Source organism: Colletotrichum tamarilloi (genome assembly GCF_030869305.1).
Source record: "Colletotrichum tamarilloi strain Tom-12 chromosome Unknown Scaffold_16.1, whole genome shotgun sequence".
NCBI classification, from domain to species: Eukaryota; Fungi; Ascomycota; class Sordariomycetes; order Glomerellales; family Glomerellaceae; genus Colletotrichum; species Colletotrichum tamarilloi.
The window spans coordinates 54,876-78,547 of NW_026849399.1; the positions used below are offsets into that span (position 1 = coordinate 54,876).

The following is a 23,672-nucleotide window of genomic DNA, read 5'->3' on the forward strand; positions in this document are numbered from 1 at the left end:
CTGATCCTTTTTTCTGATTACCAGGAGAATGAGTATCTGGGAAACCTTCAAGCCCCTCCGCCTTGCCTTCACCTTACGCCTCAATATCTTATACCATTTTCACCTCTTTGAGACGCGGCTTGGTTGTCTGTCTGCCGCCATCCTCCCGTGTCCCACGGCCTTCCCATTTCGACTGGACTTTGATGTCCTTTCAGGGAGGGACTTCTTCTTACGCTTGAGCAAGCCTCTAACTGTCTTGAAAGGCAGCACCAGCAGAGCGACCACCGCGAAGAAGGGCATCGTGATGATGGCCCACACGGATTCTACGAGCCACTGCATAAAGCCCGGCCGGGCGACGCTGTTTTTGGCCGCTGCTGCCGCCAGCGCAATGGCATCGTTCAGGCGGGTATCGACTGCCGCGAAACGCGATTCGGTCTGGAAGGCAAGTACAGTCGCCTTCTTCTCGTATCGTCGCACAGCCCGATTCAGCGCATCCAGATCGGGCTGGATGGCGTTGCGCACATCGCGAGCAATGGAAGCCTCTTGCTTGATTTTAGAATTGTCCGAGGTCCCATTGTGTTTCATCGGCGTCGGCTCAGGCCGTGACTCCAGCATTTCCAACCGGGCCATGAGAACCCTCATCTGATCTGAAGTGGCACCGTCGTCCTTGTACGGGTTTACATGGACATCCCGTTGCAGCTGAATGGTCCTGCACTGCACGAGCTTCATGAGATGCGAAATCGGTCGTACCTCTGCAGCCAAGAGGAAAATCGTCAAGTTGTAGTTGGAAACCAGGCCCTCCGAGGGCCGACTAAGTTGCGCGCGAATGGCATGCAGCAAGTATGCGCCCAGCATGGGAAACATGAAGCATGATACCAGGGCCAGGATTTCATGTACCCATAGCTCAGCCAATGCATCCTCCTTCTTGTTTCTTGGCGGCGTCGTCGACTTACGTACTTGTTCCTGAACAAAGGACGTGGGCGTCGTGGGTACTTCGGACGCTTCGTCAACGCTTCCGTTGGTCGTGTGGCCGTTAGCCGTCGATGCTGCCGGTGAGGGGCTTCCAGCCGCCTGCTCTCCCTCGCTCTCATCGTCAACAACAGCGCTCGTACTGATCTCTGCCCGCTCTCGTACTGCTTGCGCCGAATGGTACCAATTCCTGGTGGATGGTGTCAGCGCTCGGATAATACCGTTCTCTGACGAGATCGTGCTGGTCACGATATATCGGAGAACAGAGCGCCAGACTTACCATGGATGTGTGACGGACCAGTGCAGGAACACGGCCGACAAGCCCAGCAACATAATGTCCGTCACAACGGCGCTACCATTCTTGAAAAGCAAACCACCGACCGCGGGTAAAAGTGCAAATGCCAGAGGAACCGAGGCCCAGTTAGATAGTTCGTCCGTCGATGTTGATGGTATACCGTCTCCAGGTCTAGGGTTGAGAAAATCTCTTGCATCGCCAAAGCTGTAATCCGACAACGTCGAACTCCTTCTCCTCCCAAGGCCTCTCTCGGCGAATGAGTTCTCTGTTGGGATATGGCTGAAAGGCGGCCGCCGGCGCACCTGAGATGTCTCGTCTACGGTCACGGCGCGTTTGAACGAGTGCCCCGAGGGCGCCGGTGAAGCTGTCGTTCCCGGTGATGATATGGTCTGCTTCCTACTGGTGTTGCTCGTCGTTGTGGGGGGCGAAGTCGGACTTCGAGAATCGTTCTCGTCCGACATGATGGGCGGCGCAAGTGATACCAGCTCGAATAGTTCAAATGTGTTACTGGGGAATTCGATTCCTATCGTTTCTTCTTGCGTCCTTTACTATTATTCCATAAGGTGTCGATTGCTGGAAGCTCGATGCGGGATGTGAGAGTCCGAGTTTGGGCAGGCAGTCAAGGGGTTTTGAAGGCTCCTCATCCGACACACGCCACAACCTTGAGAAAAAGCCTAGGAGAAATGCTCTTCCAAGACGCGCTTTTGAGCCCGAGGAAAGGAGAGAGAATGGGAAAAAAAAGGAGGAAAGGAGGAAAGGAGGAAGAGGGGCGGAGAGAGAGAGAAGAATGGGCGCTAGGAACAAATGAGGCGCTGCGTGTCTCGCAGCACGCGGTAGGCGTGTAGACACTGCAGCATGTGCGAGTGAGCGAATGTGTGTGGTGTATATGTGCGACAGAGACAGTTGGGTCAGTAAGTGGTGTGTAACAAGACACCAAGGGCGAAAAAGGGCGAGAAGTGAAGCGCCACGAGCTGAGGATTGGGCTGGCGTTCGTTGGTATGTCGCTGGCGAGAATGGGAATGGGACGTGGTTTTAGTCTCTGCTCTGTCTCTACCTACTCTCTACGTAGTAGGCTTGAGGTGGTGGCGATTTGACTTGGATCGTCCCTGCCTGCCTTAGCTAGGTAAGGTACCGCGAGGTGATTGGGCGGGGAGGAAACGTCCGGCGACTCTTCTCAGTCGGAACGAGTGGCCGAGGTACCGTTTCCCTGCTCGGCGTCGCGGGTGTCGCAAGGTGGAATGGAGGGACGGGAATCGGGGACGATGAGCATAAAGGTGGAAGAGGATGAGGAGGTTTGAGAAGCCAGGAAGGAAGAGGAAATATCAAGGAGATGGATGAACGGAAAATGGAGGTGTTGCGAAATGGATTGGGCTTGATTAAGGTACCTAGACTGACAACTTGTCTCTTTGGGAAGGGAAGATGAGGTAATGTAAGCTAAGGTACTTACTTACTTTCAAAGATCCAGACAGATGCATGACAGGCTACCTACCTACCTTACCTTACAGTTAGACTACCTCCAGATAGCTTAGGCGGGGAAGTACATTAGCTGATGGATGTAACTCCACGCCTGCCAGAGGGATGGCAGGTACCTAAGATACTTGGTCTTGCAGCTGGCCAGCTCGTTGCCCGATGACACCAGTCCACGGCAAGGTACCAGGGCATTGCTAAGTCGAAATTGGTGTCTTTTGTACGGGTACCTTCACAACGAACCTGGAAACAACAAGAAAGTAGCCGAGTTGTCTGAGATATTACCCGTGACAGAGCTACGGTGCCTATTTCCAGCCAGCTAGGTAGAGTACATCTCCCGCTTCTGGCTTGAAAAGAGGTCGCGCTCATGCTGATGGATGCTGACGACAGGGATGATGATGCAGTGATGCAACCTATCCGTGGGTCCCCATTCCCCCGCTCCCGCTCTGCCCGCATCACATCCCTATCCGCATCCAGCCCTGGGGACCCTGTTTGGATCCACAGTGGACGCCGGAACTGGGCCGGGAGAGGAGGGGAGAGCGGAGGGGAATGGACCTCAACTTGAGGTCTTGCGTTTTCAACTTCAACCTCGTCCACTCAAAAGGTATACATCTTGCGCTCGTGCAACGCAACATTGTATTTCCCTGATGGTTCCGTTGCACATGTCTGTTGAGATGTACTGCAAATGTCAGCAATGCGATAAGTAGAACCGAAAGGCTACTGCCCTCGTCCTGCATCGCCTCGGCCCATCGCCGTAGGCTAGCGGTATGTGAAACGGCCATCCCATCCCACCACTTCACCTCCTCGGCGTGCTCATCTACGGATACATACCGAGAAGTACTGTAGGGCCTCGACATCGATAGCCCCGTCACCTTCATTGGTAAGAGGTCAAAGACTAGACTGCCCGTCATCTGCCGATGCCAATTTCACTTTATAACCTTATCTGGTCTTCGACCATGACTTCTTGATCCGACTCGTCACTTCGCCATACCAATCTGGACCACGTTCGCATACCAGGAGCAGGGCAGGCATCAACAGATGAACGTCTTCTCAAACTCACCAAATATGCCTCGGCCACACCCAATATTCCGCCTTCCCATCGCATAGCATTCCGGGTTGCGTCGTCAACCAGTGGACCATAGATCGGCAAAAGCAGCAGACTTTCGTGGGCCTCTGTTTGTCTTCCATCCTGCTGCCCCAACAAACTGAAAGTGCGGGTTATCCTAGTAGCACCTGTGATACACCTGCGACCACTTGATTCTTACCTCTGCTCCGATAGGTATGCATGTTGCTTGTAGTTGATAGTCGCCGGATGGGAGGGAACCACACTGTCTTCTTACTTGACCACCCGTAACTGGTGCTGGCACTCTGTCTGCTATGACCATGCCCCGGAGAAACGGCGAGCGAACAGACATTGCGACAACTTCGTCATGGATCGATGTCGGAAGCCGCGCGTGCCACGGTACCTCCGCTGTTGTCTGTGCCATCGTCTAATTTTTGCCGCATCAAGTAACCCCCAAGAACAAGGAGCAAAGCCTTCCCGTTTGTGTTGATGTATAGAGATGAATGCCGCACCGCTCATCTCGGCTGAGCATGCGAGCATGTGGTTCGACCACTTCGCCGAGGTTTGCTATTGCCATGGGTCATTCATGATTTAGCTCTGCCCGTTTTCTGTGACGGGCCATCGCGTTCTAGTCCAAGATATGCTGAATCTCGGCTCCGCAAGTTTAAAAGTCGACAGAAATGTAGCCGCCGGTTGATTGTTTCGAGCGAGTCGGGGCCACTGCCTGTCGCATGCATCTCTATCCCTCGAATGCGTCACGCGTGGTACTGCCAAATCAAGATGTATGTTTCGACGTCGTCAGAACCAATCCAACTGAACCACACGAGGCATGTCGGTCCCACACAGGCATGAGCAGTTCCTCCTTATGAGAAGCAAAAAGACAGACCGACTTCGTAACAGATTGGGATCCCGTAGTGCACCTCCACAGGCGCGGTTGCACAAAAAGAGACGGGGGCTGGCTGAAATATAACTAAGAGACGGGTGTCAGACGGAACCCCGCAATTCTCCATATTGGTCTTTGCGTACTTGGTATGTCTCGTCGATACTTGTTGCCAGCCACCGATACGACATCTTGAGTAAGACAAGTCATCCCCAGGTTCGTGAAATCCCCCTGACTGGAAGGAGATTGCCAGATGAATCATATTCCATGGCCCTGCGTGGCCGGATACTTTCCCCCGGTTGAGCTCTTCCATGTCATCATGTTCTGTGATGAACCTCAAGACTGTTAGACAATTAGAGAGCTGAGGTCGATTGAATCTCTTGGCTGGGGGCCAATGGCACAACACGCTCGTCTCATTTCAGCTCAATGGTAAGCCGAGACAATTGAGAAGCCTGTCTCTCCCGCCTACGAGTTCGATGGTTACTCCAACAGTCTGATTTGTGCAGGGTACAACAGGTCTGTGTGAGTGCCAGGCAAAGGAACGTCAAAAGTCTGAACGATGGATGTCCCAATACCCGCAAGCATCGCTGAGGCTATCTTTGTAGAATTGGCCCTGGATTATGCGATCGTCTTCAACATGTGCTTACCATGTTCCGCAAAAGCAAAAGGCAATGCATTCAAGGAGGACATTGCGAAAGGCGGCTCAGTCGGGAACTGCAAGATCACCGTTAGCACCTCAAATTGCCCACTAAACCAGGATCAGCAATGCATCGCTAGCCCTTCAGGCGTACCGCAACCGTGGTTGTTTGTTTGTAAGCTGGTAAAGAGATTGGTGGTATTGGCGCCCCGCTTTCCAAACCTGAACTCTTCAACAGTAGGTAGTCCAATCTGCCGTTCCAAAGATGGATCGATTGAACCTATGAGCATCCGAATTTGGCTGCCTCGTAGATCGGCATTCCCTATTGATGCTTATTTGCCTGGTGATATTGGCATGTCTTGGGTCGGTTGGACAGGCGGATGCAACACGAAGGGAAAGTACTGTGACGCTGGAGTGCAGCAATTTCTAACTGAAGTTTCTGGCCGTCCACTTTCACTTTCAGGAATCATATGCTTGGGTTTGTTTGTCATCAGTCAAGTCGGAGAGTCGTCACGCACAGACAGAAGAGGTGCGACGGTAGCCGCTTGATCATCGCGAAGACACAAGACAATGGCCTCGCGATTAGGTGGCTCGAGACCAATTGCCAATCCGGGGGCACCGCTCGCCCGTCGGAAGTTTGCTGGGGACAGTCGGCGCAACACACTGCTGCTTACGAAGCAAGAGTCGAGCTGCTGCTCCAGAGTCCAGGCTTTTTGTTGAATGGGAATGCCCACATCGTAGGGAGGGCATGAGAAGGATTGCTCGGAGCCTCGGACGGCAGACTGTTGTCTCCCTCATTCCGATGTCGCGTTGATTCGACGCGCCGGGACTGGAGGGCCACAAAATCCTTTTTTCGCAGTTGCGCCGCAATGTGCCATTGGGCAAGACGGGCTTGACAACAAGGCGTAAATTGGTGTCTGCCGACGCGGACAACCCGGTCTGAACCCTGGTTTTTGGTGGCCTCGGCGAGCAAGGACAACCAGGATGGCTTGATGGGTCCTGGAGGTTTAGAGTGCGTCACCCGGATCCAAGATTGATGGAGTCCAGTGTCGCCGTCAGGACAAAGGCGAGCCTGGCTAGAAATCTCTGCAGGATCGAAAATAGACAATTTAAAGCACCTTGGACGTTGGCTGGGAAGACAGGGAGGTACCTGCCAGGCTGAACGCCATCGAAGTCAGGTGGTAGCTGTGTGCGAGGCAGGCCGTCGTCATATATTGACGGGCTGGGGACGGATTGTTGGAGAGGGATCTCGTGTCGTGTCGTGCCGTGTCTAGATTTTCTTTTTTCCGCCTTTTTCGTCGTTGGTGCGAGACTCAAGACCCAAGACCCTCCACAAAACGACGGATGAAGCACCGGCGGAATCCTCAAATCCTGTATCTGTAACAGGAACCGCTTCGCAAGGTCACTGTTTATCGATATATCCTGCGCCACTCCGCTTGTGAAGCCTGACGGGAAACTTTGGTTTTAACATTCATCGATTGTCTTTCTCCAACCCACGATCCCTCCTGCGACAGTTTCCACGGCCGACATCAAACAGCCCTACTGTTCGTTCCACAGCGGGAGAGCGTTTGAGCAACGACGACGACATTGGTACAGTTGGCTGTTCTTTCTGTTTCTTGTGGAGAAGGACACGAAAGACCGGCGGATGAGTGAACAGACGTTGGGATAGCTTGAACGACGAAGCAGCATCAAGAAGAGACGACGACTGGAAGAGATATCGACGATATCGAATATACGACGGTTCGACGGTCCAAACGACGGCGACGATTTTGAAAAGTGCAGCTGGAGTGAAGTGGGCACTGAGCTGCAGGAACGTTGATCCCGGCCCAACAGGATCCGAACCAAACAATTCGAGCAGCAGGAAGGAGCCAGGAACCACAACGCAGAGTCACAGAGAAAGGACGATCCTGCCGTCCGTTCCTGCGCATTGCGGCATCCAACGAGCAGGAACTTGGGAAGAAGCTAAGGTAGAGCCTAGCCCGACGTTCCTATCCGTACTCCGTACCTTCCCACGCTTTCTTCCACCTTCCCAACCTTCCGGGCAGAGAAAGCGCAGCTCCTGCCTGCTCACTGGCAACTGCCCGGTAAGAGTGGGCGGGTTTCGCGGGTTCAGGGCAGTGGAGGGAACTTCAAGGAAGGTCCCCCCCTCCCCCCTCCCCCCTGCTTCCCTCCAGCGAGCGGCTTCCCAAAATGCTGGGACTGAGAGCCAGAGCCTCCAGGAACCCAATCTCGGCCATCTCCTCCCCCCTGAACGCGCGCTCCACTTTGGACAACTCCACGGCCGCCTCACAGTCGCCGCTCAGCTGCAACCTCTGGACGACCTGCACTCTTATTCGAGCGCAATTATTCACATTATTCACAACTTTTACTTGCAGCAATTATCCATTGCTTCCTCGGTTCAAATCCAACACCACCACCCTCGCCCTCACCACCACCGTTGCATCCACACGGGCATCCACATCCACAACCACCACAGCCTTGACCTTTGAGCCTGCTGCTACCAATCACGCTCTTCGTCCGCTTCTCCCTCTGCCATTCACCATTGGACGCTTTGCCCACGCTTGCATTAAAACAACCACCACCACCGTTCAAGCGAAAGCCAAAGCTGCAGTCCGAGCCACCGTCCGCACGTCGTCGCCTACGCATTTCTTTGTCCGGGTCTCCACATATCTAACTGCAAACCTAACCGTTTTGCACCTACGACTATTGCGGCTGTTGCTACACCCATTGTTCCTGCGCGACGCTTTCCTTGGTCGACTTTTCCCCAATACCATCCCCTCAACCTCCCCTCCAACCCGGCGACCAATTCAATCGCTCCGTTCGCTGTCGACATCGCCGCTGTCGTTTCTGCCGCTGCCGCTTAAAGAGGCCCTGGCGACCTCGACGAGCCTGGCCCAGGCGCTGCTGCAAACTCCTCGACAACCAAAAGACCCGTTCTCCACCGTGCCCCGTAAGGCCGTCGTCCTCACGGCGGCCTTCGTCGAACCATTCTCCCCACGGCTTCACACGCGAGAAACGATTCTTCGTCACCGGCCACCGTAGATGCATTCGCAAATCCTCGCATCACAACGCTTTCGCAGCAGCCCACACATCCCGGCGCTTCGCCTGACCTCCAGACTCCAGTAGCCGCCCACGCCGCCGCCCTGCCCCAAGCTCACACTCCATCCCTGCTACGCCAATACGACCCCAAAGAGTACTTCCTGCAGTCTCCCTTTCGCAATCGCGCCGCCTCTTCTGCGGCCCGTCGACTTCCTCACCTTTCCGCTGCTCGTCTCTGGAACCCAACCAACTCTACACCACGCCTTCCCGATAAGCCAGCTCTTCGCAAACGACGACCCTCGACACCGCCTCCCCCCGCCGTTCCTCTCTCGCATCCGACTCTCGATCCATTGTCCGTCGACCCTGCTGACCCTCTCGGCATCGGCGCAAGCGACTATCCGCTGCTGACTCTCCCGGAGCAGCGCCAAACGCGACATTCGACATCGAATCGAAATAGCCTCCAAATCGACCGCAGTGGGAGTGGTGCAGAGCATCGCATCAGCCTACCACCATCAGTGCGCCATTCATACGACGGACGAAGGTCCGCTGATCCTTCGCCAACATTCTTGGATCCCGACGCTCACCCCGCCGACGAGGAAGAAGAAGCACCTGCGGAACCTTCTGCCGAGACCCGAGTGACTGGTTTGAGGAAACGTGGGCAGAGTATTTCTGACCCAGTCATACGAGATTTTGCCATAACACTCAACGACAAAGGGAAAGGAAAGGCATCCATGGAGCCAGGCGCAGAGAATCAGGGACGAGGGGTCTCCAAGGACTTGGAGCGCGGGCCAGATGTGCTTCCACGTCATTCAAATGTGTCGGCTGGCGATGGCATGGGTATTGGGTCGGCCATTTCATCTTCAAACTCGTCGATTATGGGAGAGGAACTGCCGCCGGATCTGGGCGAAGAATGGGGTCCACAACACCCCTGCTTCCCCCATATGAATCCTCACGTTCCTCTCGACTCGCCAGAGTACCACAACACTCGAATCATCCGCATACGCCGAGACTGGTTGATCGAGGGAGACTTGGCTCCGACGTTTTCCAACTTGTATCCTGAAATCTTGGACCCGGCCGGCTTGTCAGAACAAGAGTTCCGGAGGATTGTCGACAAGCTCAACGGCGAACTCATTCCTATATTCAGCCCATACAACTGGAGAAACGTGGTCGATAGCATGCTCGGACTCGTTACGGGTTGGTTGTGGGATGATTTGGGGTTTACAGGTGTCAAAGCTCGGCTGAAGCGCCTGGAACGCTGGATTGACCAGTGGAACAACGAGATGGAAAAGACAATCGGCAATGAAGACAGTTCAATGGCCCCACGAATCATTTCACTGAGGAAGACGGGGTACATGACAGTAAGTTCAAGTTGCCGAACCCACGTGCAATACTGTACTAACTGAGGAAAAGCTCGACATACAAATCCCAGATCCGGAAATTGCGCCTGCTCCTAGCACACCTGGCGGTTCAAGGTCTGGAAGCCTGCCAATGGAGCCGGCAACCGCCGTGATGGCATCATAATATGGCAAGGCGACTTTATTGTCTGTCCTCTGCCTAACAACCTTCTTCCCTTCAACTTCGTATTTCATCGTACACTCTTTCTAATCACGGATCGGCCGCGGCCTGTGGGACGAACCGATATGAGCTTATACGACCGTAGCCTCACTTCTTCATCAGGCACTCGATATCCATTTACTACTACCCGGGGTTATTTTACTCTTTTTTCCAACCCCCACCCCCTACTACTACTACTATTACCTTATACCAAGGCATGGCGCGGAGTTTAAGGATCCCTTGGCTGGGACAGTCACGAAATGTGAAGCAAATGATTTCTTATACGCTTTTTTTTTCAAGTTCACCTTCGGGTGAACCTATGTGCTTTATATGCCAGAACGTGCGGAATGGGAGCGATCCTGAGATGAGGGGAACCCGTCTATCGTCGGGATGATGAAGTAGGAGCACATGAGCTCGGGGGACCCCTGTAATTTGTTTAGATACCTGATGTGCTTCAAAACTTCGTTTCTTTCAACTATGCAGATCTCTGTTCCTCTCAGTGCATCGTCCTTGATGTGCCACCTCTCAACCTGCGTTTGGCTATGCTCATTCTTGTCCACGAGCACGGCTAGAGTGCTCCTGCGTGTTACAACGCATAGATTAGCTGTGTGCGGTATCCTTTGAGATGCCATGTCGTTTCCGTGCCGCCTCTTGCTGGGTGCGGTGGTAGGTAGCTCGACCTTGCATGTATCGTCCTCATGTAAAATATGCATTCTGAGAGCGAGTGAGAACGATATCATGGCCCCCAGTCCTATTCATTTGGCCGAACACCCGCAAAGGTACATTGGAACTACCTACCTAAGGCATCTACGAAACTATGATACAGCACTGGAATATACACGAGAAACCTGAATACACGCAGGAGGGAAGCCTATATGTACCCCCTCAACTCCAGTCTAGTCACCAGCACAGCAGGCGCCCCTCTAGGTCGGGGGGTCAGGTCAAACTGGCTGGGTGGTGGAATGGTTCATGGTCGCCAATTATTCACGCCAACCAGCCTACTCGACGACAGGCTCAGCGCATACGAGAGTACCCGAGTTCGAATCCCAGCATGAGCACCAAGAGATGTAGCCACGCCGGTGGTGAACTCTTTTTTGTTTTCTGTATCCGTATATCGCCTTGTATTCACACCAAGATCTTAATTGGCCTTGGAGATAAGAGTTTCCTGTCTATGAGATACAAAAGAAGTTTTAATAAGATTCCTCATCAAGACAAAAACTTAGGAGCTTCCAAGCACAACGAAGATAGGTAGACGATGTGAAGGTTGATTACTCTCCATCCTTCCTTTGGCACTTCCGGTAAAGCGATTAACTCCGATTAGACAACCCCGCTATAGGAATATAATGCGATCCAATTTCAGGGGTCAATGCGAAAACTCCAGGGACCTGGCGCCTTATGCACGAGCCACTTTTACAGTGCATCAAGCTGAGGTGCCGTGTGCTTCCCCCTGGACCGCGTCGATGGAACGCGCCCACCGCGAACGAAATCGACAGCTCCCACACTGGCACTTTAAGGTAGCTTCCCCCCCAAACGAGCATCTCGCCAATTTCGACACCTCAACACCATCTTTTGCCGTCCTACACCTCACATTCTCGACACTCCTTGAACCAAAGCGTTCCTTGATCTACACATCTACAAACCAAGCAACCAAAAAAAGGATGTCTGCTTCCGCCCTCTTCCGCCGCGCCGCCGTCGCCCCGCGCATGGCCTCCGCCGCCCGCGCATTCAGCACCACCCCGTCCAACAACGTCGCCCGCATCACCATCGTCGGCAACCTCGCCGACGCCCCCGAGGTCGTCCCAACCAGCACCGGCCGCGAGATTGTCAGATATGCCGTCGCCAGCAACAGCGGGCCCAAGGATAACCGCCAGACCAGCTGGTTCCGTGTCACGAGCTTTGAGGCTGAGGGTCCCCGTCGGGATTTCCTTCAGAGCTTGCCCAAGGGGTACGCATGCACCCACATCCACACCGCAATGATAAGCTTGGGGGGAGGCGGAGAGAGATGAAGAACAAAAGGCGTTTGAGGGGTTTCAAAGTGTGCTAATGTGTTGTAATAGCACTCTGGTCTACGTCGAGGGCGAGGCTGCCATGCGCGCCTACCAAGATGCCGAGGGCAAGAACCGCAGCTCCCTGAGCATTATCCAGCGTACGTCTTCTCCCCACTCAACATACCATCCCAATGCGAATCGGCTTTCGAGGAAGAGATGGAGCTACGCTAACATCAGGTCACAGGCTCTATCGAGGTCCTCAAGCGTCCTTACACCGGCAACAACGGCGGCGAGGCCAGCGAGTAAATGCACCCCAATACAACAAACCGAGTTTCTTTTGTGCCATGTACGAAACGAACGACAGACGAGTGTACCCTTGAAGAGACCCTGACCTGGACTGGCCTCCCTCCTCTCTATCTCCACTCTATCGAGATTTTTCCTATATCTTTTCTGTGTACAATGACCTGATAAATGGGCTGGTTGAGGCGTGCTGTACGAAAACTCTTTTTTTCTAGGACGATAATTGATACCATGGGTTGCTCCTCTCACTCGCGCCTTGACTGTGATCTTGCGCTACGTTTGCTCTAGCTGCTTGAACCATTTGCTCCATTTCAATGTTCACTCAGGTCACGCATAGGAACTTTTCAACGGCTCTATAATGATCTAATCCGCCAGATGTGCTCTCCTCAGACGAGCGTACAGCTATCCATGCATCCAAAACCCGCAGCGACACCACCCTCGTTGCTAGTATCGCCCTTGGTGCGGAGCAGATAGCCCGCCTCCTCGTTGTGAACCACCTTACCGGTGCCCTGATCCCACACTGCAGTACCGTAGATGCCAAGCTCGCAGATGACGCCGCCTTCTTCGAGGTTGCCGTTGCGGAGGATGATGTTGTCCTGCTTGGGCGGCGTGATGAGCTCCATCAGGATGTACGAACCCCAGTGCGTCTCGGGCGTCTTCTTCAGGAACTCGGGAATGTCCTCGCGGTAGTGGTTGTTGCCGCCGCCCTCCCTCTGGGGCTTGAGGACGTAGCTCTTGCACAGCTCCGGGTCCTGCGCGATCTTACGCGCTTTGAGCCCGGCCTCGGAGGTGTCCATCGGGAAGATGTTGGTGAAGGTCTCAAACACCGCGGCCGTGCTGGGAGCGTCGTCGGGGATGAACCGGCCGAGGACCGAAGGCGAGGCACCACCCGCCGCCGCCGCCAGTCTCGGCGTCGCCAGGACCTGCTGAATCTTCTTGCTGCCGGCCAGCTGGGTCAGGACGGTGGGGCACTTGATGGCGGACGACCTCTCGAGGTGGTAGCGGGCCTCCCAGGCGCTCTCGTCCGGGTAGTCGGACGGGTCGTACCAGCACCGCAGGTACGCGACAGCGACCTCGAACACCTTGGTTGGGTCCCGTGGCAGCTTGTAGAGCAGCTGGCGCTTGGGGGTGTCGGCGACGGTGGTGTGCTGCAGGAGCTCGGAGAAGGGGATGCGGAAGACGGTGACGGGGTCGGCGGCGTCGTTGACGAGGGCGTACTCGAGGTGGCGCTGGTCAAATATGTTTCTCTCGCCGCCCTGGACGACGAAGATGACGCACTTTTTGTGGCCGAGCTCCGATGGGCCGTAGGCGTCGTAGGCGGCGCGGATGCCGCCGGAAAGGCCTTGAACGCTTTTGTTCTCGGGCAGGTCGAGGGACCCTGACTCGATGGGATGATCAAGCAGAGGGTACTCTGCCACGGAAAGAAACCTATGTGCGTTTAGTATTCTGGGTTTCTCTCTCCTTGCGAGATGTGTAAGATTACTTATGGAGAAGCGAGGTTCGGGACGAAAGGCCACCAAAGGATGAAGCTATCGTGTTAAACTCGACCTGCTTGACTTGGCGTTTAGGTTCGCCTGAGGAGGTATCCTGGTGGACAAGATAGTCTGATCTGAACAATCCCAGAGAGAGACTCTGCACATCATTAGTCACATTGCCTGAAGCATCGGTAGACTACGCACTTGAGTATATCCCTCCTTCTTCACTCGCACGTGGGTATCCCACAGCTTGCCAATGAAGTCGTCGCCTCCCTTGACCCTACGCGTTGTCAGCATCATTTCCTATGGTCGTTCAGACTATACTTGATGCGTGACTATCAAGCTGAAGTGGAAACATACTCATCTACCATGGCACTCAGAAACTCCTCATCCCTGCTGATGGCGGCATAGAGCTCATTATAGGTCTTTTGCACAAATCTCGCCTGTTCGAAGCATCCCTTGGGGAAAGGACTAGGGAACAGAGTTACGGGTACGTTTACCGCAAGAATACCTTTGGAGTCCGACTCCGGCGTCACGACCGTAGGAGGCGGCCGGACTGACAAGCCATTGCCGATAGCCCAATCCTTGACGGTCTGGACGAGGGCGTCTTGCTCCGACTGGGAGAGCCGGGGCGGGTACTGCTCCCTCGTCAACGTCGGAGTTGCCATGCTGCTGGTGAAAATTTCCTTGATGAGACTGAGTCTAGAGCCCCGACTGCAAGCTACAATGGTCCCGAAATTGGATGAGCTGGTATAGTTGCGCCTCCGTGATTAATAATTGCAAGTCGGATAATTTGAGTCGAATGAGAGTAGGAACAGCGACGGATTGTCAAGGTTGAACCCTTTTCGGTGGTGAAAAGACAGGCCTGACTTTGTCTGAAACAAACAGAGACTCAAGCCAGTTGTCGAGTCTACTGAGATTATGTGAAGTCAAATATCACCGGATGAGGAATGAGTGTTCATGTCAGTGAGGTATGTCTGGCGGGGGAGTGACGAGAAATCGGCTGCCCCACCATGAACTGCTGGTCTGGATTTCAAATGGCTGGTACTCCCACTGTACCTCAGCCGGCAGGTACGATGCACACAAGACGTGATCAATCTAAGTGGGGAGAATTTACAAGCAATGACTTGACATCAGGCTATACGGAAGCTCAACGATATTTGCAACTATTTGGACATCAAGACCAAATAATGATAATCGGCTTGAACTCTACTAAGTGACCCCGGACCGTTTTCTGCAAGAGTCCTTCAAGGCAACGAAAGACGTCCCATGGAAATACAAACCAAGTGATGGCGGGGTCGGAAGCTTGGAGGTCAGTTCCGTGCCTGCGATTTACCCCTCCATCCCACTCCGATAAGGAACTTCGGCTCTTCGCAGTGGAGGGGCAGGAACGACCTCTGCTAAGGTAAGGTAAGGTGTCTTAGTTAATCTTGAACCCGAAAGATCGGTCACGTGTTGGAGGGGACGTGCTGCAAGTCATCTAACTTTATTTGGACTAGCTCATATACCTAAAGATACATTGCCTTCATCCAGAGCGTTTAAGGCGAGGTACCCTGCGGGCCTGCTTGACCAGGGAAGGTGGGGCTTGAGCAGGTCAATTGCGACTTCCGCGACTTCTCCAGACTCACGCGTCGTGAATTCGACATTGGCAACCGAAGCGGCAATGCCTACAACTTCCTCGAGATTGGTACCACCACTTCCTCCCACCACAATCACCACTTTCCATACGCCCTCCCGCTGACCCAACCCAAATTTGGAAGACCCGCCTCATCCTTCTGCCGGTAACTTCTTTACAAAGTCTTTCCCGTATCCACCACTTAACTTCTGCTAGTGGCTGGTCTTCTTCACAATCGTCAACTACCTCTTATTTGGTGGAACAAACGCATCCTCGTTTTTGTCGAGACTTCTCGGGCTGTCCAGAACTCAGAGATACAGCTCAAGTTCCGAAAACCGGCAGTCAGCACGATTGTCTTCTCCCCTGCTTTCGACCCATCCGACCAAGTAATCAAGGGCCACTCATGCGCTTTGTTACCCGCCTCAAAATCCGCCGTAAGTCTGGCTTCAAGATTGTTGCTGTCTATTTCTCGAACCAAAGCCCGACACTGGTTCTTTCGTCATATTCTTTCACCGGTTGATCATACTTTCGAGGTCGCTACATATCACTGCAGCTATCTCCCAAGCTTTTTGCCCTTTTCTCTCACAATCTACCTTCATACACATTGCTTCAAGCTCGCTTGACCAGTGAACTCTGTTTTCACTACCCATGCCCGAGATCTGCGTCCTTCATACCCTCTTTCCTCAGTCTGGTGCTAATCAATTTGTCAATTTCTAGCCAACCTCATGTCCTAAACGACAGCCACCATGGAGGGCAATGAGGATGATCCCTTCAACTGGGACGTTGAACGGCTGGTACATGAGCTATGCACCGCTGAAAGTCGGCCATGGCATCCGAAACTTACGAGCAAGAGGCCCAACCCGGTAATTCTTGCAAAAGCACTCCGTGAGCATGACATTGACGGGGAGACGCTTCTCACCTACGAAGATGTTATGCCCCCTCTTGACGGTCTTCTCAGAGACCTCGGCATCGTCAAAATCGTTCACAAGATGACGATTGTCAAAGCCATCAACTATCTCAAGTCGAAAAGCCACGGTTATCGACATCAGAAGATCGAAATGGCAAAAGAGGAGGCAGATAGCCAAGAAAGCTCGCTAGAGCTGCATACCAACGGCAAACCGGAGCCCGCAGCCCCAAATCCCAGTACCACAGAGGACCCTCCAACGACTATCACAACGCAAGACGTCAACACGGATCAAGATGCATTGGCCTCCGTCGTTGAAGAGAAAGACATGCAGACGAGCGAACCACCTCAGAAGAAGAGAAAGATGGCGCCAACATTGATCACCAGTACTATCACAGGGATTGGCAACATACCTATCAGGACCCCGGCCGACGACGTTGTTACTCGGAAGTCTATGACAGCAGATACCCGGCTACCCTTGTCGAATACGACCCCCAGCGGAAACCGCGGGAAAACATCGCCGGCCATCCCAGCTGTAACAGACGACGCTATTTCTCAGGAGCTCGATAAAGCAAGCATAAGGCCTTCTCCATCGCCTGCGGCTTCCAGAAGAACACATTCGGATACTCAGCAAGTGGACCAGAAGCTTGTCTCAAGATTCAATCCTCTGGGGGCGTACTTTGGACCCGATGCGCTCATTATCAGCCGTCAAGTCCCTCAGTCAAGCCTTGCACCTGGTGCAAGTCCCGCAGATGAAGGCAGCAATACATTCCACTTCGTTCCTAGGGGCTTGATTCCCACCGGACACAGCCGGCAAGTCCACCGAGCGTTGCGACGACTACTGCGCATGAACGACAAGTCTTTGATATTGTTGCGCAATGGTATGTCTCCTTTTGTGGAGCCTGAGGAGGAAGACGAGATTCTTCCGGTATTCGGGGACTCCGATGACGACGAAGGTTACGACACAGAGACAAGAGACGCCATCGAGGAAGAGGAAGAGGAGAAAAAGCGAGAAATGGAACTCAAGTCTCACCACCTGACTTCGGATGATGTCGAACGTGTACTAAAGGAGGAAATACAACGGATTGAAGCCTCTTGGGAGGAGAGAAAACTAATCAAAAAGCATTGGAAAGCCAACGCCATCTGGAACAAGGCCCGGCGCACTGGTCTCGTCCGACAGATAGCGAGTACCACATCTCGACTCGAGGCTCTCAACAACCGCATAGAAAAGCTTTGTCGAGAAATCAAGCTGAACGAATGGCCGGCCGAAGATCAGCTGCGCAGACAAGCACGGTGCCTTGAGTCTAGCGTCGAGGACCGGAGAGCTGAAAAGTGGCTTCTCGATACCTTGCGAGGACCCGAACCCATCCGACCACTGACGATGCCTAAGCAACGGCCAAATCCAGCCCCGCGGCTCGATCTCTCTGACGAGGATGGCGACCTTATCACCAGCGGCGACGACGACGACGATGACGACTTCGTAATTGACGATGATGACGAATTGGGGGTTGACGATATGACAAACGCGCTCCCGCCCGTGGCGAGCGCGACTCGCCCAAAAAGTCCCATGGATTTGGACGACCCTGAAGATGTGCCAATGCAGGAGCCGCAACCTCCGCGATTGCTCAAAGACGAGTCTCCAGCCGACGCTCCGGTCGATATGAAATCCGACCTTGGCATAATCGACTTGACAATGGTTGACTCCGAGCCTGAGGATGAACCTGAGAATGAGCCCGCGCCCTCCGAGCATGAGCTTGAGCTTGCGCTTCCCGAGGCGGATTTCATCTCTCTAGTCACGCCTGAAAAGCCAAGGGCATCGGCAGCCGCAACGCCAGCCCCTGAAAGCGATGGTGACGAGCAGCAACAGCCAACAAAGGAACAACTAGAAACCCCATTCGACCAATATGGCAAGATTGGGGACATCGCGCCGACGATATGGAGAAAGCATGGAGACAACAAGCGACTTTTGATCTGCGTCATCTCACGGCTTACTCCGCGATGGAGAGAGGCCTTCTTTCGCGTTATCCAGAGCATGGATCCCGCTGATATCTGGACGGACTTCGTGATCGCAGCTCTTGAGGATTTGCCTGAAAATCACAGCCAAGAAAGTGCGGTCGAGCTCGGCACCGTCATTGCCCGCTTGTTCAGAGTCTTTGCACTCTGTAAGCCGGCGGCTGCCAATACCATCACCAGAAGGCTCAACAACAAAATCAAGGTCAGGAAGATAAAGGGTAAGGTAGATCAGTTTGAGGATTTCTGTCAATTCGTCAAGACTGGCATACTGCCCAACTTTCCTGAGAGTACCCGAGCCAGCAGCTCTGGCCGCCGTGGAAGCTTTGATACTGGGGAGTCCCAAGGAGATTTTACCGACGACGATATCGAAGTTTCTCCGTCTAAGAAACGGAAGACTTTGGTAGCCATGGATCAGACCGCTATAGATCTCCGTGAAAGTGACCGACGCCGGAGAGAAGAGCAGGAGCAGCGACGAAAGGAATTGCGCAAGAAGCTGGCAGCATCCGACACCATCTCGAGCGACAAGTCACGTCTCATTATCAACGAAACCAAGGGAGATGACGAAGGCCTGATCTACATTAACAGCGAAATCGGTCAACGCATCAAGGACCACCAGATTGAAGGTGTCCGCTTCCTGTGGAACCAGATCGTCTACGACGCCAAGGTGCGGCAGGGATGTCTCCTCGCTCACACCATGGGACTCGGCAAGACCATGCAGGTCATCACATTACTTGTTGCCATCGCCGAGGCCGCACGATCGAAAGATGAGTCTATTTTATCACAAATTCCAGAAGACCTTAGACAATCCAAGACTCTGGTACTTTGCCCGGCCTTGCTTGTCGACAACTGGATGGATGAGTTGTTGATGTGGGCTCCTGATGGTGTTCTTGGCCACTTCTACAAAATGGAAGCCGTCGTCAATGCACTAGAGAGAGAGCCCATGATCCGGGACTGGGATAAAACCGGTGGCGTCATGATCATTGGCTACGACATGTTCAAGAAACTGGCCGCTCCTCTAGGGGGCGAGATCCTGACACCCCAGGAGAAGTCGATTGCGCAAATACTCACAGAAAGCCCTAACCTTGTTGTTGCGGATGAGGCTCACAAAATGAAGAACCCTGACTCACTGATAGCTATCGCAGCCGCCAAGTTCAAAACTCAACGGCGCATCGCACTCACCGGTTCACCTCTGGCAAACAATGTGATAGAATTCTATTGCATGATCAACTGGGTCGCACCTAATTATCTGGGTCCCCTGTCAGAGTTCAAGGACTACTATGCCGAACCGATTCAGTCTGGCCTCTACGAGGACAGCACTGGAAGTCAATATCGAAAGGCAAAGAAACAACTTGCTGTTTTGGAGGCTACTGTAGCACCCAAGACGAACAGAGCAACAATCAAATCCTGTCTTAAGAACGACCTTCCGCCAAAGATGGAATTTGTACTTACTGTTCCCATGACACCAATTCAGGGCAAGCTCTACGACGCTTTCCTCGCTGCCCTCAACAACGACGCGGACGTTGCAGGCGTCAAGACTCTGGGTGCAAACATCAACTTTGGCCTCATCGTCAACCACCCTCGTTGCTGGCAAAATAGACTTATTGAGGAGCGTGCGGCGTTGTTGAAGAAAGAGCCGACTAGTCTGACTCTGTCAAGCACAATCATCAGCGAGGGCCTGAAAATCCTGCAACGAGAGCAGGATGTGCCTTCGCCTGCCTTGTCTTGGAAAGCACAGCTCCTCGTCGGCATTCTGGACCAGTGCGAAAGGATGAAGGAGAAAGTTCTCGTCTTTTCACAATCAATCCCGACTCTGGATTATCTGGACAATCTGTTCAGACAACAGCGGAGACAATTCTCTCGGCTGGATGGGAGCACTCCAATCCATAAGAGGCAGCAGCAAGTCAAAAATTTCAACAGTGGTGAAAACCAAGTCTATTTGATTTCAACGACAGCCGGTGGGGTTGGCCTGAACATCCACGGCGCCAGTCGCGTGGTCATCTTCGACTACAAATATAATCCTATTCACGAGCAGCAAGCGGTGGGTCGAGCGTACCGCATTGGCCAGCGAAAGCCGGTATATGTTTACAAGTTCATATCTGGCGGGACATACGAACAAGCGCTTCACAACAGAAATGTATTCAAGACCCAACTGGCGTCAAGAGTTGTGGACAGCGAAAATCCGAAAAGATGGTCCAAGAAAGATAATGAATACGCCAAAACTCGCTGGGAGCCTGATCAGGATGACCTCAGTCCATTCGCCGGCAAGGACGTTGTTCTCGACAGCCTATTGACCCATCCAAGTATGTCTCAGGGCATACGCTCGATCATCATGACGGATACCTTTGAAGAGGAAGATACGTCCGAAATCTTAACGCCTGAGGACTTGAAGGATGTGAGGAACCAGGTCTACATGAATTCTATCCGCAACACCGACCCAGAGAAGTATCGAGAGATGGAGCTGGCACGGATCGCTAAACTTGGCGCTCCAGCCTTGGTGGGTGCAACATCATACATGCCACAAACAGTCACCCAGACCTTTGGTGTGGCTGGGAGCAGCGTCCAAACACCAATCCCAACTCCAAACCTCCCTCAAAGGCCTGTCTTCAACACATACCAGGCATTTCATCTGGTGGAAGCTATGAAGCCCTTACCCGATACGATGAAGCCGCCGCAAATTACGCCTGTGCCTGTGCCGGTGCCTGGGGCTCTGGCAACTCAGATTGACACTGCACCGATACAACAAGCTGCCGCTTCCTTGCAGTCGATGCAGCCTGCAACTGCCGTTTCTGATGCGCAAATTACGGAGCAGACTGCTGAGCGGGTATCAGCAGAGGTAAAGTTTACCTCCAGATTTGGGTGAACATGGCTAACATGATCAAACATCACAGCCTCAAGTAGCTGGCCCTATGCCCATGCCCATGGCTGGTGCCAATACCTTCTTTAGGGCTCAGCAGACACCAAGCTCTCCCCCGCCTGGAGACAAATCTCTCTCATCCCCTGCGGTCAAGAGGCCCAAGAGGCCCGGAATTACTAATTGGGAGGAGCAGTTCAAGCACAAAATTCTCGAGTCACTCGATACGATAACGGACTCGGCGATAGCTGATGCGGTCAAGGAGGACAAGGCCGTCCTGGCTGACCGGATCGCAAGCTCGACATGGCTCGTGAGATCGGAGATGAAGGAGGGAGAGTTGCCAAACCACTCGCATATGAAGGAGCTGTGCAGCTTGATGACAGTCCCGAGATTTGCAGCAGCTGTCATCACAGGACATATTCCTCCCTCTCAGCTTGCGTACGCGCCGATTGACGGACTCAAAAGTCTTTCGAACGAGTTGACGACGCTTCAAGAACACCAATTCCGCGAAAAGCTTAAGCTGGGTCAAGACATGACTGAGGAGCCCAAAGTATGAGCCCGACGCCTCTCATTCCATTGCTCTGCCATTGCATTTTTCGTCTTTCAGTACTCACCTATTCAGCAAACCTTTTTTTGCGGCTAACGACTTGATCAGCAGCATCCGCAGATCGTTTCCGACATACCCAAACCTTCCCCAAACGTTCGCCGAGCGAATCCTTTTCAGGAAGACGACGACGACGACAATTTGGATTTGCTTCGGGAGGTTGCGGAAAGAAAGCGACATCGTGCGCCCAGGCTTCCCACATGGGCAAGTAAAGCAATCGAAGAAGGAAAACTCGGGGAACAACGCCGCACAGGGGAGCCCTCGTCATCAGCGTCGGCGTCGGCGTCGGCATCAGCAGGGCAAGGTTTGTAAGTGCGCGGGCTAGGCGTTTACAGGAGACGTTCAGGTAGTTCTTCTTTGGGGGGCATCTTCAGGCATCTTCGAAGGCATGGGCGTTTGACGGCATTGCAGGGCTGGCTTGATGATACCCTTTTTGGAGGCGTTCTTTTGGAGGTTTTCTGATTTCACGTGGAGGACTCATCAAGGGCGGCGTAAGAGTCATATGATATGATGTCAAAAAGGCATGCAATAACACCGAAAGTTGGTGCGCCTAGGAATTCGGCTCGAGGCTTACTCGGGGTAATCAGACTCCTCAACATTAACGCGTGGTGGCGGATGCAACCAGTGATGGTTAACAGACTACTTGTTGAGATCGCAAAGTTCCGTGTCTTACTTCTTTACTTGTGTGGCTGACTGTATCCTCGTATTTATGATGTCGGATGGAACAAGCTGAGATAACTGCAAGTGACTTCGGCGAATGATGACAACGTACCCTAACGGCTCCTCCTGGCTCCATACTCCATGTTCCCGCTGGTAGCACCAATATCAGGAGGGGGGCAGAGCACAGTTGAGACATGGGCGGGACATTGGCGATGTGACAAGGTGACTAAGGCAACGACAACTGCAGCCCCGAAACATTGAGAATACCTAGGAGCCAAGCTCACGAATCTGCCTCATTGCTTACCTGTCTTTGATTCCATGTGTCTCTCGAGCTTGTGTGCCCTTTTGTTGTGCCCTCGTACAACACTATTGTACCTGCGGCGGGAATTGGCTCTGAAAAAAACTGCTCTTCGGAGGCGGAAGCTGTGACCTATTGTAGGCTATACGGAACGGGCTCTGTCAAGTTCGGTCTCGGAAGACACCGGCTCAGTGTTCGTACGATTGATTTTGCAGGATCCACAGCGGTGTTTCCAGAAGAGCAGGGGTCTTGAAGAAAGGCCATGTGGGCATAAGAAAAAGAAGACGTTGGATCTTTGGTTACATAGTATTGCGTACCTACCTTAGGCAAACAAGTTCCGCGGAACTCAAGCGAGCAGCAGAGAGAAAAAAAAAGACAGTAGCAAACACCGAAACTGGGGTGGTATTACCAAGAGAATTAAATAAAAAGGGACAAAAGGGATCTGACCTCAGGTCACTTTAGCATTTGCGCAGCGGTGTTGAGTTGGTCTGCCAATCAGGTGTCATCAGAAATTGGCTATGGACGAGCAGTGATTGGTCCAAGTGCCGACTTTCGGTATTCGGAGACTCCACTTTGCGGACTTAGGGGTCCCACCCATCAACACCGTACAAGACAACCCCGGCCCCATTCAATGAATGGGGATGTACCTGAGTACCTTGCGGCGATGGAAGTTTGGCAGTCCTCTCAGGTCTGCCATCTGGCCTTGAGGGACGTTGAGGATGAGAAATCGCGTGCAGCGGCACCCCCAACCCACCGCCTAGAACCTAGAACACATGCGATGCGTTTAGGTTGGATCTCGGGGCGGGTTGCCCAGGCCTGACCTGAATCCCGCCCACCACTCACAAGAGTCCCAAAGGCTCCAAAAATGCGCAGGGCCGCACCTACCACACCCTGTGCCGAGTCGCTGGTGCGGCGTGCCGTTGGGGTGGTGCAGTGGTGCAGCGGTGCTGGGGTTCAAACTTCAGCCAGATGGCGGGGCGGCCGGTCGGCACGAGGTACACTGTACCTACCCTACTGCCCAGACCGTAACCCTTCCACTGCGCCCTTGGGGATTTGGTGTCATGGCGACTCTTCACCGGAG

At 53.4% G+C, this 23,672-nt stretch overlaps 7 protein-coding genes across 7 annotated transcripts; 3 read left to right on the top strand and 4 right to left on the bottom strand.

Annotated features, from left to right (window-relative positions):
- Positions 1-99: 99 nt before the first annotated feature.
- On the bottom strand, positions 100-1,704 carry CTAM01_05955 (uncharacterized protein; the record flags this gene model as incomplete). Its single annotated transcript, XM_060521985.1, has 2 exons — positions 100-1,138; positions 1,229-1,704. The coding sequence occupies 2 exons, from the start codon at positions 1,702-1,704 to the stop codon at positions 100-102; spliced, it is 1,515 nt and encodes a 504-aa protein (XP_060383175.1).
- A 4,076-nt stretch (positions 1,705-5,780) lies between these two features.
- CTAM01_05956 (uncharacterized protein) lies at positions 5,781-6,088 on the bottom strand (the record flags this gene model as incomplete). Its single annotated transcript, XM_060521986.1, has 2 exons — positions 5,781-5,911; positions 5,965-6,088. 2 exons carry the CDS (start codon positions 6,086-6,088, stop codon positions 5,781-5,783), a joined length of 255 nt encoding a protein of 84 aa, XP_060383176.1.
- A 673-nt stretch (positions 6,089-6,761) lies between these two features.
- On the bottom strand, positions 6,762-7,178 carry CTAM01_05957 (uncharacterized protein; the record flags this gene model as incomplete). The annotated part of the gene is made up of 1 exon (XM_060521987.1): positions 6,762-7,178. A coding segment is annotated over one exon (417 nt), but the record flags the coding sequence as incomplete, so codon positions are not given.
- A 302-nt stretch (positions 7,179-7,480) lies between these two features.
- On the top strand, positions 7,481-9,850 carry CTAM01_05958 (uncharacterized protein; the record flags this gene model as incomplete). Its single annotated transcript, XM_060521988.1, has 3 exons — positions 7,481-8,240; positions 8,333-9,687; positions 9,740-9,850. The coding sequence occupies 3 exons, from the start codon at positions 7,481-7,483 to the stop codon at positions 9,848-9,850; spliced, it is 2,226 nt and encodes a 741-aa protein (XP_060383178.1).
- A 1,691-nt stretch (positions 9,851-11,541) lies between these two features.
- CTAM01_05959 (single-strand binding protein family) lies at positions 11,542-12,177 on the top strand (the record flags this gene model as incomplete). Its single annotated transcript, XM_060521989.1, has 3 exons — positions 11,542-11,828; positions 11,941-12,029; positions 12,116-12,177. 3 exons carry the CDS (start codon positions 11,542-11,544, stop codon positions 12,175-12,177), a joined length of 438 nt encoding a protein of 145 aa, XP_060383179.1.
- A 380-nt stretch (positions 12,178-12,557) lies between these two features.
- On the bottom strand, positions 12,558-14,314 carry CTAM01_05960 (glutathione synthetase; the record flags this gene model as incomplete). Its single annotated transcript, XM_060521990.1, has 4 exons — positions 12,558-13,599; positions 13,655-13,803; positions 13,851-13,926; positions 14,007-14,314. 4 exons carry the CDS (start codon positions 14,312-14,314, stop codon positions 12,558-12,560), a joined length of 1,575 nt encoding a protein of 524 aa, XP_060383180.1.
- A 1,693-nt stretch (positions 14,315-16,007) lies between these two features.
- CTAM01_05961 (SNF2 super family protein) lies at positions 16,008-21,945 on the top strand (the record flags this gene model as incomplete). Its single annotated transcript, XM_060521991.1, has 3 exons — positions 16,008-21,011; positions 21,067-21,579; positions 21,688-21,945. 3 exons carry the CDS (start codon positions 16,008-16,010, stop codon positions 21,943-21,945), a joined length of 5,775 nt encoding a protein of 1,924 aa, XP_060383181.1.
- Positions 21,946-23,672: the final 1,727 nt, after the last annotated feature.